This window comes from Aphis gossypii, chromosome 2 (genome assembly GCF_020184175.1).
Source record: "Aphis gossypii isolate Hap1 chromosome 2, ASM2018417v2, whole genome shotgun sequence".
NCBI lineage: Eukaryota > Metazoa > Arthropoda > Insecta > Hemiptera > Aphididae > Aphis > Aphis gossypii.
The window spans coordinates 40,307,140-40,321,229 of record NC_065531.1 but is presented as its reverse complement, the minus strand read 5'-3'; the positions used below and the strand labels follow the sequence as shown (position 1 = coordinate 40,321,229).

At 26.0% G+C, this 14,090-nt stretch overlaps 3 protein-coding genes across 5 annotated transcripts; 1 reads left to right on the top strand and 2 right to left on the bottom strand.

Moving 5' to 3' along the window:
- The first annotated feature begins 46 nt into the window (after positions 1-46).
- On the top strand, positions 47-7,129 carry LOC114124422 (rasGEF domain-containing serine/threonine-protein kinase X-like). Of its 2 annotated transcripts, XM_027987671.2 has the most exons (10): positions 52-360; positions 3,026-3,335; positions 3,565-3,613; positions 3,707-3,853; positions 3,984-4,066; positions 4,736-4,994; positions 5,071-5,287; positions 5,441-6,058; positions 6,223-6,413; positions 6,471-7,129. In XM_027987671.2, exons 2-10 carry the CDS (start codon positions 3,040-3,042, stop codon positions 6,681-6,683), a joined length of 2,073 nt encoding a protein of 690 aa, XP_027843472.2. In that variant the 5' UTR covers positions 52-360; positions 3,026-3,039; the 3' UTR covers positions 6,684-7,129. The 2 variants fall into 2 exon arrangements, with proteins under 2 accessions (XP_027843480.2, XP_027843472.2); XM_027987679.2 differs by lacking the exon at positions 6,471-7,129 and having other exon boundaries at positions 47-360; positions 6,143-6,283.
- Positions 7,130-8,726: 1,597 nt separating this feature from the next.
- Positions 8,727-10,674, bottom strand: LOC114124510 (FAS-associated factor 2). 2 transcript variants are annotated; one of them, XM_027987773.2, is made up of 2 exons: positions 10,505-10,674; positions 8,727-10,412 (listed from the first exon to the last, which is right to left on the bottom strand). In XM_027987773.2, exon 2 carries the CDS (start codon positions 10,393-10,395, stop codon positions 9,073-9,075), a length of 1,323 nt encoding a protein of 440 aa, XP_027843574.1. In that variant the 5' UTR covers positions 10,396-10,412; positions 10,505-10,674; the 3' UTR covers positions 8,727-9,072. The 2 variants fall into 2 exon arrangements, with proteins under 2 accessions (XP_027843574.1, XP_027843584.1); XM_027987783.2 differs by having other exon boundaries at positions 8,727-10,396.
- A 1,644-nt stretch (positions 10,675-12,318) lies between these two features.
- LOC114124609 (deubiquitinase MYSM1-like) lies at positions 12,319-14,028 on the bottom strand. The gene is made up of 6 exons (XM_027987911.2): positions 13,690-14,028; positions 13,541-13,604; positions 13,092-13,463; positions 12,850-13,006; positions 12,677-12,792; positions 12,319-12,507 (listed from the first exon to the last, which is right to left on the bottom strand). The coding sequence occupies exons 1-6, from the start codon at positions 13,776-13,778 to the stop codon at positions 12,415-12,417; spliced, it is 891 nt and encodes a 296-aa protein (XP_027843712.2). The 5' UTR covers positions 13,779-14,028; the 3' UTR covers positions 12,319-12,414.
- Between the last annotated feature and the right edge of the window lie 62 nt (positions 14,029-14,090).

Here is a 14,090-nt window from a genome sequence, read left to right as displayed (position 1 = left end):
ACACTGCAATGTTGACATGAATGAAGTATTGAAAAGTGTGTATGCGTAAAAAATTTAACAAGTTATGAGAAATGAGATTTAATTAATTCTTATCTGATTTTCTAGGCAATTTTCATTAATTTGTCATTTTTCGTGTTCCGCAGTTTACATATACATTCTACATTATTCGTTTGCATAGTTTTTCCTTTTTTTCTATCATTAGTTCAGACAATTGAGTGACATTTAATAATTAATCGATTTGCATGAGTGTTTATTATTAATTGTACTATTTAATTTGACTTAAGCACAATTACTCTACTTAGTTGGCATTACAAATTGATCAAAATTCCTAGAATGGATGTGGAATCGATAGAAAATCCAGTAAGTCTATTACTTATTTTTAATACAGAACAATTTACCCATTGAAATTTAATAACCACTCTTCATCAATATAAACAAAAACATTAATGATAAAGATATGATTGGCAAATGTATATTAGTAGTTAAGTAGATACATATCTAATCAATATCCAATACTTCAAATATAGTTGAAACTTTTTAATTGCAAGTATTGTGAATATTATTTATCAGATACTCAATTCATGACAATGAATTAAATATTGTTGTGTTTAATTTAGAGGAAGTCATTGATATTAATGTTACTTCATACTTGCTAAGAACCTCTATTTTTAAATAAAATGAGTCATTCTATTCTTTTTATAAAATATTTTGTTATTTTGTAAGAAAATACATTTATAATCACACTATCAACCTGATATTCAAATGTGTTATAGTTAAATTTGTAAACAAAAAATCCTTGATGTAAAGTAAATTATATTTGTAATCAAAATAAAAACTCACATTACCTTCTCAAAATACAATTCATTAATATTTAACTTAAACATTTAATTTAATTTAAATGTATATTATTATCATTTCGTTTTATTTTCTACAGTTAATGTTTACCAACTATTAAATAATATTTAAAAAATAATTTATGTTAATAAATTATTGTAGTGTTGTTTTTAATAAATTAGATAGGTACCTAGAAATTTCACAACATTTATAATTTGTTTTTGAAACTCTTTAGAGTTATCACTTGTTTAAATATCAAATAACAATCTACAAGTTTTTGTAATTTTTGCTACAATGCATGTTTATCTTATCACTTTAAATTTATAATTAGTTATATTTTAAGTATAAAATATTTTTTTTCAAATTTACCAACTAATTTATCAAATTAATTTAGTTTTAGTATTATAATATATTAAAAATATTATTTTTAGATACAAATATAATATAATATTTACTTAACTTAGTGGGACTCAACTCTTATCTGAAGTGAGATGTTTACTCTAGTAGTTTTTGTTGCATACTTTTTAATAAATATTTAAATATTAGGTATATAGGTATGTATATGTACATGTCTGTACATTTCTTTATTTTACTTCTTACAAGAACTTTGGTATTTTGTTCAATAAAACTAATATAGCTTATTCCTATAAGTTTTAAAACTAATAAATCTGTATTAAAATATAACATACTAAATTTAAATTTCTGGACTGAATTATGAATGTATAAATCTTACAATGATAGTTTAAAATTTTTTTTTGCCTTGCATAACTTTTTTTTAGACTAGTAAAAAATAATTAATCTTGTTTAGTAGAGTTGATAACTCAAATTTTTTTTCGTCCCTATTGAAATCCTATTCACTAAATGCAATGTTTATAATTCGAAAAATACGTAAGTCGAATTAATTTTTGCCTCCCTTGAAATTTGAGTTATTGAGACTCCACTGTATTTAGTTAGGTATTACTTTAAAATAAGAACAAGAATTTTTACATAAATCCAGTTTTTACCAAAAATTATTTTGCCTTTTTTTGTTATTATTCTAAAATGAATAACATTAGAGAGACTAAACATATTCAATAAAAACATTTATTTTAAAATTTACTAGATACAAAATATTTTGGTTCTTTTTGTGCTATTTATAGTTATTTTAAATTTTTTACTCTTTTTTATTTATTTATGATACAATTTTTGTTTTGAGGTCTAAGAAGCTTAAAACGTATATAAGATTTTGCATAAGTGATTTATTAACAAATAATAATCAAGTATTATAAGTATATTCTCAACAATATTTTATTTTAAGCTCTTGAAGAATGTTAACAAAATTCGCAAATTATTTTGCACTTCAAAATTTTAAAAATGTATAATTTTTATTAATAGCAATTTAAAGTTAAAATTTTGAGAAAATACAAAGAATTAGTCCCATTTCACACAGACGCGTATCCTACGCCTGCGTTTTTAGTTTATATTGTTTAAGTTCATACACATCATATAGTCGAGCAAAACGTGCCTTCCTCAGATTGACGCATTTGAACTGATCAATGTAAACTAAAAACGCGCGCGTACGATACGCGTCCATGTGAAACGGGCCTAACGAGATTGAAATTGAAATTTGTAGTTCAAAAATATGATTATGTATATATACAAATACAATGGCATTTTCAAATCATATTTAGATTAAATTTAAGCTATTGCTTATTTATACCACTAACATATTCATATTATCTTATTGTTACCAAAAAAAATATTGAAAAATATTAATCTCAATTCTACGAACAAATATTATATAAGTACACTTTATTTTTATTGTAGAAGTTAAGTAATAAATAAAAACTATCCTTTAATATGACAATTGTATATATTATAAAATATATTTTTAAAAACATTTATTAGTTTACAGTTAATTATTGTTCCAATTATCTTCTATAAATTTGGTTTTGTTATCAGCAAAAAATACTTTCTTGTTAGTACGTTATAGGCTTGTTTGACGATTAAAAGTAGTTGTTAATGAACATTCTATTAAACAATTTTTATCAATCGTTTTTTTTTGTAAGTTGTATTTTAATTTCAGTTTCTTGTTATTTGTATAGTGCAATGCTGCATTTACCATTATTTTAATCTAACAGCTTTTTCCAGTAGTTTCCATTATAAATATTATTTAATTTAAAATAACTCATTTTTTTTTTTAATTTTTCAGGTTATCAAATTGTTATGACAAATTACGTGACTACTATGGAAGAGAAGGCTGAGTTTCAACTTAAAGAAGGATGTCGATTAAAAGGCAACTCTTGTTGTGCTCTTAAGCATGCCGTGCGTTCACTAACAAATCTAGATGATTTTGTTAGTGAACGTATTGGTGAAGGTTTCTTCTCTGAAGTATACCGTGTTATTCACCGAACTACTGGAAAAGTTATGGTACTCAAAATGAATATAAAACAATCTAATCGATTCAATATGCTAAAAGAAGTGCAACTTATGAACAAACTTTCACATCCTAACATACTTGGGTATGAAAATAAATAAGATTAATATGGTTAATACTTCTAGGGAAAATGTATTAATAATTCAATTAGTTAATTTATATTTTGTTGTTATTAATTACATAGATGCAAATATATAATTGAAACATTAAAATAGTCCCTACTTTAATTCTGAAAATTTTCATTAAAAAATATTTATGTAAAAATTAAAAATATATACATTTAGGACAATTTTTTTTTTTAATTTCTATTTTAGATTTGAAGGCGCTTGTGTATATAAAGGACAACTCCACGCATTAACTGAGGTAATTATAATTCTACCATTTTGTATATTTGTTTATAATATTCAATATGTTAAAGTACTTCAGATCTTTTTAATAATACATTTTATTTATTAGTATATCAATGGTGGAAGTTTGGAACAATTACTTGAGTCTGATATTGAACTATCATTTAAAGTAAGAATGAAAATAAGTCTTGATATTGCAAGGGGTATGAAGTATCTTCATTCAAGAGACATATTTCACCGTGATTTAACTTCTAAAGTAAATATAAACTTATTCTGACTAAATTATAAATTCTGAACTTCATTTAAACCTAATAAAATTATTGTTTAATATTAATGTTATTTAAAGTTTATCAATATGATGCTATTAAACTATTTAACAATTTTAGAATGTTTTAATTAAAAAAAATGAATCAACTAAAGATCTGACTGCTGTTGTAGCCGATTTTGGACTAGCTGCAAAAATACCAAAGTGAGTTATATTAATTTTAGTTTTCATTAAAATTCTTTTATACATCATTTTATTTATAAAATATGATTATACCGTGACATTAATATATAATGTAAAAATATCCAAAATTGTATTTTCATGTAAGATAAAAAAATTCTGAAATCTTATTATAAAAAACCAATATTAAAGAAAAATGTCAGATTAATATATTATGATTAAATGTTAATTTTTGTGTAATGTAGTGTATTTTAAGATCTTAGAAGTTTAATTTGGTAATTTTCTAATCATGATCATGAATGTAGACGAAAATAACATGAAAGTATTTAATATTATTAGGTATTTAAGATAATACATAAATTAATAATTATCAAAGACCAAAAGTTTTTGAATTTCAACAAAATATCTTTTATTATTTATACTAAAAAATAAAAAATATAGAAATGTTAATTAAATTTCTTAATTTTTGTGAAAAAAATATGTAATATATACCGATTTTATACAATGTAATTCATATGTTTATACATTATATTTAAGATTTATGTATTATAAAATTTTTCTAGAATTTAAAATAAGTTATTGTACTTGCCATTTAACCATGATTATTTTTTAACATCTTGTTCATTAATATGTCCATAAATCTTAATATGACGTAATTGTTTTCTAAATAATTCATTTTTGTTTATTTATTAGGAAAGGACAAAGGTTACAGCAAGTTGGATCACCTTGGTGGATGTCACCAGAATGTGTTAAAGGCAACGTATATAATGAAAGCAGTGATGTTTTTAGTTATGGAATTGTGTTATGTGAAATCATTGCTAGAGTGAAAGCTGATCCAGATATTTTACCTAGAACACAAAATTTTGGCCTGGATTATATAGCTTTTGTTGAATTATGTTCATCTTGCCCTCCGCCAACTATGTTTCTTAAATTAGCATTTTCTTGCTGCCATGTAAGATTGTTTTTCAACTATATTTGTATGTGTTATATATTGTATATTTAATTATTGAATTTTATGTTTCCTAAAGTTGGATGCTAAGTCACGCCCAACATTTAAAGAGATTGTTCAACAACTAGAAGAAGCAATTGCTTTTCCACTTTCTGTAAGTTCAAATTTATCTGGGTCACGAAGATGTCCAGTTGTTACAACTCGGTCAAATCCTTGCTCAACAGCGATGGTGGAAGCACGAAGTGAAGAGTTCCTGCTACAGAATAATGGACTTGAAGAAAATAATCACAAAAAATGTAATTATAAATGTATTATTTACCCGAATTTTCATAAAATTAAGTGTTATATTGTGTCCATTTATACTTAAAATGTAAAGTTTTTACTTAATATAATTTATAACAATACAATGTAAATCAATTCTTAATTTTAATATTTTATGTTTGATTTAGTGTGTCATAGTAGATCATTGTCAGAAGATGAAGGTATATTGGCTTTTCCAGCTCATACGGCTCCATCAGATAAAGCGCGTTGTCATTTTGTTCAACCGTTACGTTATGTTGGTGAAAGTATGTGTCGTCAAGATCCTCATTACAAGCCTTGCCCGTCCAAATCCAATCCCTTTCATAAATTGGATGCTAAGTTTCAAGGTGTTCGAAAGATACTTGCTTCTACAAATGGTTCAGATTTATTTTCATCGTGCTGTGAACTACCATCACCTGGATTTGTAGAACTTGATAGACGGTGTTCTTTAAGTGTATCAAGTGGTGGTACACTTATTGCTGATTCATCTACACCTAAAGGAAAACTTAGAAACATTGATAAGTCCTCAAAAAAATGTCGCTCTACATCCTTACCAACATCTCCACTAATGTCTAGAGCTAGTGGAAGACGGTGGATGTCATTAACAAATATAGAAAATACTACTAAAACATTTCCTACTGTAACAGTTGATTCTTGTTGGACCGATCTCACTATTCCTGTCAACTCTGGTGTAGCAAATCTTAAACGGAGAGGCTCATGCGAATCCGGTTTCTACAGTAGTGTTTGTGATGACTTTTGTTTACCAGGTATAGATATTTTATAAATTATTTTTTATTTTTTACTTTAAATGATTCTAATGTTAAGAATATTAAGATACATTTAAAAAACAGTTTTATGTGCTCGATTATTTTCTTGCTGTGTGGGTAGCAAACGAAAGCAAGATCAATATTAATGAACAACATTTTGGCAGGACTTGAATGCCAACATGCAACGAATGCTTCATCCGTGACATTGTCATCTGGTTCGGCTACATCATCATTGTTCCTTGACTCCACTGGTGATGAGCACCATCTTAGACCTGGTGGTTATTGTTTTCTACATAATAATACGCATCATAGCTCAGAAGACCTATCAGCATGTAATGAATGGGAAAACCATCAAGTAATTTAATAAATAATAATAATAATATTTTTTATTACATAATAATATTTATTTCAGAAAACTAGACATATAAGTAAAATTGTTGAGTATTTTGAGGAAAAACAGAGTCAACGGGAGACACAACCTTCCATACGACCAAGACGATCAGGTCTTGTATCTGGAGTCTTACGACGAGCAACAAACACTACTAGTCCAAATGTCTGTGGCAAACGTATTTTAGTTTGTGAAGGAGCTGTAAGGTCAAAACTAAAGCTTTTTGATAGAAAATAAAATTTCTATTCAGGGTGCTACTTACCATTAAAATTTTTTTTTATTATATTTTTTTTTATGGTTGGTTGTTTTCCAAAATTTGTTTCATCTAGTCATAGGTACTACAAAATGCCAAAACAGTATAATGTATATTAAAACCATAACAATAATATTTATTTAAAATAGTTGCCATTTGTTTCTTATTTTTGGTAAGCATGTGGGGGTTAAATGTGTATAGAAGTTATGTATGTAATTTTTTTGTTTTTTTTTTTTAAATATTTTATTCAGGGAACTATTATACAATTAGAAAGTTCAACTCAAAATTAAAAAGAACTATTTTTATTGTATGTTTTATTTTTCTATTTAATGTTTATATGAAGGAATTAAAGTATTTGTTATGGAACCAATAATTATCCATAGCTATATAGTTACTTATTAACTTAGAGTAAATATATTTTTTATTCTGATGATAACCTAGTTAAAATTTTTATAAAAAATTGTCAATTACTTAAACTTTACAAGTGGGGGGGGGGAATTGCCCTCCCCATTTCACAGAAAAATATCATATATTCCATTTGTATAGTTGATGACTAACAAATTGCCCCCCCCCTCCGTTTAGCACCATTGTATCCGCCCGCAAAACTATGAATTTTTGATAATATGCTAATTGATGATTTATTGATAATAAGTACTATATCAAGTGATTAATTTAATACTCATCATATAAAACTATAGACATTTTTACTATATTTTTATCACATGACTAGGTCGTTAAAACATTTTATTAAAATAATTTATTATATTTTTTTTTTTTGTTATTTTAATGACAACAGACATTTTTAATTTTATATTTTAAAAGTAAAGTATTTTTTGTCACTTCAATATATGAAAATCAAATTTTGGAAAAGTAGTTAATTAATTTAAAGGTATGAATACTATAAGTTATACCTTTGAAAAATATTTTATAATTTTAATGAATAGTAGTACAAAGTAGTGGTACAAAGAAACCCTGTATCAATATTTAAATACTCTAAGTAGTTACTGATAATTACTTGTCTAAAATTTGATTTTGACAGATTGAAATACTTCAAATAATATTCTACTTCATAATTAAAAATGCATGCTATTATTAAAAAAATCAAACATCTTATAAATTATAGCAATAAAATATAGTATAAAATATAAAGTTTTCCAAAAATGTTTGTTTAAATGATTTAAAATATTTTAAAATTTATATTTACAAAAACATTAGTATTTTTTGAAATTAAGTGTTGAATGGATTATCCCATTAATATATTATAATATCCATATACACAAATACTAAATACCTGTGTTAGCAGTGTAAGTTTGTATGTGTAAATTTAGTAGACTAATTATTGGTTGTTACATATTAATTATAAAATTATTTGTTAGTCCATAAAGCAGAAGGTAAACTAAGTATTGATTATTACACTTCACGGAGTTACCAGAGGGATAGACTATAGTTGAGGTTAGTAACTATAATAGTAAAGATGAATGATATAATTAACTTTTGATAGTTACTAAGTTATAGTAAATTGAAAATAATTGGGATCAAAGTATCGCGTGATGTTAGATCCTTGTAAGACAGACAAATTTTGGTGTCATTAAAGTATCAATTTAAAATTATAGGTATTTTGTTTAAAGTTTTAATATTTAAAAAGTGATGAACACACTCATGTTTTAAAAATATTTATAGTTACATTATCAGTGTTATAAATAATATGAAAGAATTTTACAATTCAAAAGTCAACAACTTTATTTAATATTTCTATTGTCCATGCTCAATAACATAGTATATTTAACTATATTGATACAATTTATATTTTAATAAAAATATACTTTACAAAATATCTTTGTAGATTTATATTTTAATTAAATTGTTATCACTTTAGTGGAAATTTAATATTCTTAGTATTATAAATAGTATATTAATCCATAATAATATATGGTTGTAATTTTATTTGAATAAAATCTGAATTCAAAGATTTGAAATAAATCAATAATAGTTGATAGAATATGAAAAAAATAAATTGAATCACAAAATCAAAAACAAAACCATTTATTATAATTTATCACACATTAAAGAAGATATTAAAATAATGCAGTTTCTATATGTGCAAAATATATTGACCACACGATCAAATAGAAGTTAAAACAAAGTTTTTTGAAGTAACGAGTAAAAGTAAAAAAAAATATATATGTAAATAATATATATTATATTATAATAATTAATTGGTAATTGGCTCTACATCCTCAACTTTCAATTAAACATTTTTAAATTAAAAACACCATTATACATGTACCAATGTAATTTTTACATTATATTTAGAATTATGATTCCTCACATTTATAGGTACTTTTTAATAAATTATATAAATATATTATTTATTCACGAATCTAAATCGTTTATAAAGAGAACCTCTCTTTTTTGTAAGCCTGCTTGTTTAAGTGTTTTATTTCGGTCTTCAACATTCAAAACTCGTTTTGGAAAATTAGTGGCCACTTCAAAAACATCTGGTGAACTTGGATGACAAAATACAAAATTTAAAACATCAGCTAAAGGAGATATCTCTGAAAATCTCCTTTCTATTCTTACACCACCAGGCATGATAAATACAATTGTCAATGATCCTGGTTCTTCTAAAGATGGTTCTGGTGGAATACTAGCCAACATTTCCTCTTTCTGTTTTTTCAGTTCATCTTTATGTGCTTGTTCAATTTCTTCTAACCTCACTTGTTGTAAACGTTGTTCTTGTTCTTTATTCTCTTTTTCTCTTTTAATCTGCTCTTTTTCTTCATCTGCACGCAATGATTCTAAATATGCTCGGTCCTGCTGTTCACGTAGAGATTGATTAAAACTACGTTCAATCCTTTCAGCACGAGCAGCTATGAGATATGCTTCATTAGCTTCAAATACTGATCGCAATCTCCTTATAAATTCTTCAGGTGACACAGGCCCTTCCATTCTCCCAACTAGGGTCATTCGGCTTTCTCTCAATACAACAACAGCCACATAAGGATACACGTTGGCCTGGAGAGCAGTAGCAACTCTATTACCTTCATTCAAATCTTGTTCACAAGCCCAAAATAATATGTTGCTTTCATTTAGGAAAGAAATAACATTGCTATTTGGCAATACAGTTGAACAGAAATTAGAACAATCGGATTGATCATTTTGATGTAAATAAATAACAAGAAATCTTAATTCTTGTTTAGCATCATTTAATGCTTGCCTATATGATCCTCTATAAAAAACTGGATGTTCATTTCCATATGTAGACTCATAGTTTTGAATAAATCTTCCAACATCAGCTACAGGGTCTGTAATTGGAGGTCGAGGTTCTGGCCAAACTAAGCTCCAAGTAAATCGTACCACTGATACAAATGTGTTGTAAAATGTTCTCAGTATGTAATCTAATACAAATGATAAAAAATTTCCAGTTCCAGAATTTTCTGGGTTAAATATTTGTTGCCTAGTCGGATCCACTAAAACTGTAGGAGCAGATGATGTTTCTGATGTACCAGCAAATACAGATGGGCGACCTTCTCTTAGGTTTAACTGATCTTGAACTGCAGATTCTATATCCCAATGATGTCTCTGTAGTACATCTCGACATGTAGGCAAACTTTCAATACCAGTAAGATCCTGAAATTGAAATAATTTGCCAATCTGTTCAGCACACAGATCAGCGGTAAAGTCTTCTTGGTCCATTCTATAATAGAATTTATCTTGAAAAATTGTTAAAAAAACAATAGAGTAAAGATGAAAAAGTTATCAAATAATAAATAATTAAATTGAAACATAAATTTGATCGACTTACCTCAGTAGTCCAATTTCATTGAGTTACAAATTAACAAAATAGTTTGAAGAAAAAAAATGTGAAGGTAAGTCGTTTCTCAATAAAAAAAAATATTAAAAATTGTCAGTGCAGTAAGTTGAAAATTGTGAATTATAGATTTAAGATTATACAAAAACATTTAGAAAGTTTTGATGAATAATACAAAATAATAATTACATTATTATGATAAGTAAAATCAACGTTGATAATTTTATGAGTGTTACCAATTCATATATAATTTTGTAAAAAAAATCCCTTTTTAAAACGCAAATTGTGTTAAAAATAAGAATGGTTTTTGAATTTTTCATATTTTTTCTTGTTAAATTTTTTTATTTATCAACTCAATACCTAAATCCAACGATTTATAAAATCATTATTTATACAAATTTATACCTAACCATATTTTTACGACTCTACCAACATCAACAGCATAGTGTATATTATACATCAATATTATTACATTTTATAACATAACTAATAGGGCATAGGCAATATATGCCTATACGGGAATATAGCTAAGCTAATAAGTAATAATTAATGAATTAAAAAAATTCCATCATCGCTTTGAAATTATATTAATAAAAGCTTATAAGATGCTTTAGATAACATTCTCCATAGGCGATAGGCGCAACCATGACAAAATATATAAATATATACAGGTATAAAAATATATTTTGTCATGGGCGCAACTAGGGTCAATTTTTTGGAGGGGCTAGAATAAATATAATGCGTGTATATTTTGTTTGTGGAATGTGCACATTGATAATATCTGAAATAATAATATTTGAGGGGGCTAAGAACCCCCACCTAATTGCGCCTATGACGTTCTCACTTTTAAATCTGATTGTAGATAAATCGAAAATGTTCTCTAATTCAAAGCTTAAAGCTAATAACAAATTTGCTGTTTTATACATGTAAGAGAGAAACTATACATGCAGAGTGATGTGTTCTTAAAACAATAAATGCGTACTCCATAGTTTTCCATTGCCATCTATTAGGTCCAATAAAAGCTTTTAATTCAATGATACAATAGATGAATATTGTAGTATTAAACATTGTTAATAATTTTGTCGAATGTATAAAATGTTTTAACTTGAAATAATCTAAAATTACCATCTACTCAAAACTAGATTTTTAAATGATAAATTTTTGTTTTTAACTATAGAAGTAGTCTACTTTAAGTAGATCCTCACAAAGTAATAAGTATTTGATATAGAAAATTAGTTTTATTCTACTATACACATGATTTTCTTGTTTTTCAAATGGCTGGTATTAAATTAACTGGTTATGGTTTCCATAAAACAATTAATGTAAGATAAAAAAAAACTTTATTTACAGAAACGCATTAATATTAAATGTAATACATATACATTACGCATTATAAAAAAATTCAGTTTTTTATTGTTATATAAAACATAGTTAAAAACTACATTTACTAAATAAAAATAGTAGTTTTTTAACTCAATAATATACCAAATTCATATTTTATAATTAATATATGCAATATTCAATAATAATCATTACATAAATATACGTTAATACAATCAGTTATCTTATAGCATATCAGTGTGTAAATATTTAGCTTAAAAATGGTATAACAATAAAAAAATAGTCAATGATTATAGCAATCATATTAAATAAGTTATAATTTATAAGCTATTTACAATTTAAGTTTAGAACATGGGTTACTATTTTTGATATTTATTCAATTTACATTTAGTGTATATTATATGTTTAACATATACTAATAATTAATAAAAATTATTTTTGCATTAGATAGCCTTGATCATTTCTTAAAAAAAAAAACAAACACATATTTAAAGTAAATGAAATAATTACCAAAATGTAACCCATTCACAGCCAAAATGCTTTTTATAAAATCAGTATTTTAATTAACGTTTGTTTTGTTTGGGAACTGAATAGTTATGCTCCCATTGGGATGAAGTTTTATCATGGCATATTGTGTAACCACCCATTGCCTTTACCTGAAACATAATATATTAAATATTATCATTATTAAAAAAGAAGCAATACTTTTTTTTCATAAATAAGAATAACAAATAATCAATTTGTATATTTTGGTACATTCAATTTAAGTACATACTAAAATCATAAGAAAGAGTTATTACTTATAAAAATATTAAAATTACTTACTTTTTTAAAAGGCTTATTTTTCCCATGAAGTTTAGGTGGCTTCAAATTATATTGAGTTTTCAATATTCTAGCATTAACTAATTCTTTTTTAATATTTTTATTATACTTGCATTCATCTAAAAACAAAATAATTTTAAAATAAAAATTGTAATGTACTATGAACAATTACTTACCACAACCAAAATTAATGTACCCTCTATGTTCAAGATATGAATGAACCTGACCAATTTCTTTTGCTGAACCACATTTTTTCATTTTTTGTTTAGCAAATGATTTTGATACATAACATGGCTTATTTATTTTCCATAATTCTAATATAGTGTTTCTCACCTATATAAAATAATATAAATTGCATTTAATAAAAGGAAATAAAACAACTTTACAATAGAAATAAATTATTAGATTATTGAATTACTTTTAAATATTTTTTATCATCTTTTTTTCCAAATAAGTTAGGATGATAATATCTTTCATCTGCAGTTATAATATTACTATCTAGATGTCTTTCTTGGGTGGGTGCTGGTATGTGCTCAATATCTCTTGTGAAACCATGTGATACAACAGACTGCCAATCCTCAATATTGTTATTATTTGTTTCACCATCCATAATATCGATTTCTGATTCAGAGCTAGAATCATTACGAACCCTTACTATTTCTTCACCATTTGGTAGAACAAATACATCATTTTCTTTATATTTATTGAGTATTTCGCGGTATTTGGATTCATCACAGACGTCTTCAGACAGACGTTTCTTCAATTTTCTTGAATCATCTTTACGTACATTCTACAATATAGAATTATAAACAATGTAGAACACCATGTTAAGTCTAATAAAAATTACACCCACATATGAACACTTACATGTTCAGAGTTCCAATCATCTGCCAGTTGAATCAACCATTGAGGACTAATAGGGTTATATGACCTAGGGACAAACCATTCACATTACCTCATTACTAATAAATTATTAAGATTTTTTAGACGACCATGAGATCGCAATTATTGCTTACGCCGAGTTGATCTTGTTCCACGGTTCATAAAGGGATTCCAAATAATCGAAACTACATTCGGTGATCACATCTATTATTTCGTCGTCCATCACACTTAAATTCAGACTTCAGAAAAAAAAAACGTGCAGGTTTTTTCATTGACTAATATTCAGAGCACTTAGTCTTAGACGAATTATACAGCAACTTCGGAAATTGAGATCAGTATTCAGTAACCACTTCGATCGCTAATTCGCGAAGTCCAGGCAACGTGGACAACATATGTAGAGCGGTTTAGGCGAAAGGGAATCCGTGACACCGTGTACGGAGTTAATACAGAGAATGAAGACAAGACATGTGAATCAGACGAAGTAGGTGTACATAGTTACGAAAGTGTTTCGAACGTGTCGCCGGTCGCGTTACTC

Coding starts and splice junctions, on each gene's coding strand:
- LOC114124510 (XM_027987773.2), bottom strand. CDS start 10,395: ATGGACCAAGAAGACTTTACCGCTGATCTGTGTGCTGAACAGATTGGC.
- LOC114124422 (XM_027987671.2), top strand. CDS start 3,040: ATGACAAATTACGTGACTACTATGGAAGAGAAGGCTGAGTTTCAACTT. Junction 3,614..3,706: donor AACTCCACGCATTAACTGAG/GTAATTATAATT, acceptor TTTATTTATTAG/TATATCAATGGTGGAAGTTT. Junction 4,995..5,070: donor TAGCATTTTCTTGCTGCCAT/GTAAGATTGTTT, acceptor TGTTTCCTAAAG/TTGGATGCTAAGTCACGCCC.
- LOC114124609 (XM_027987911.2), bottom strand. CDS start 13,778: ATGGACGACGAAATAATAGATGTGATCACCGAATGTAGTTTCGATTAT. Junction 13,605..13,689: donor TGGAACAAGATCAACTCGGC/GTAAGCAATAAT, acceptor GTTTGTCCCTAG/GTCATATAACCCTATTAGTC. Junction 12,508..12,676: donor AAAATAAGCCTTTTAAAAAA/GTAAGTAATTTT, acceptor ATTATGTTTCAG/GTAAAGGCAATGGGTGGTTA.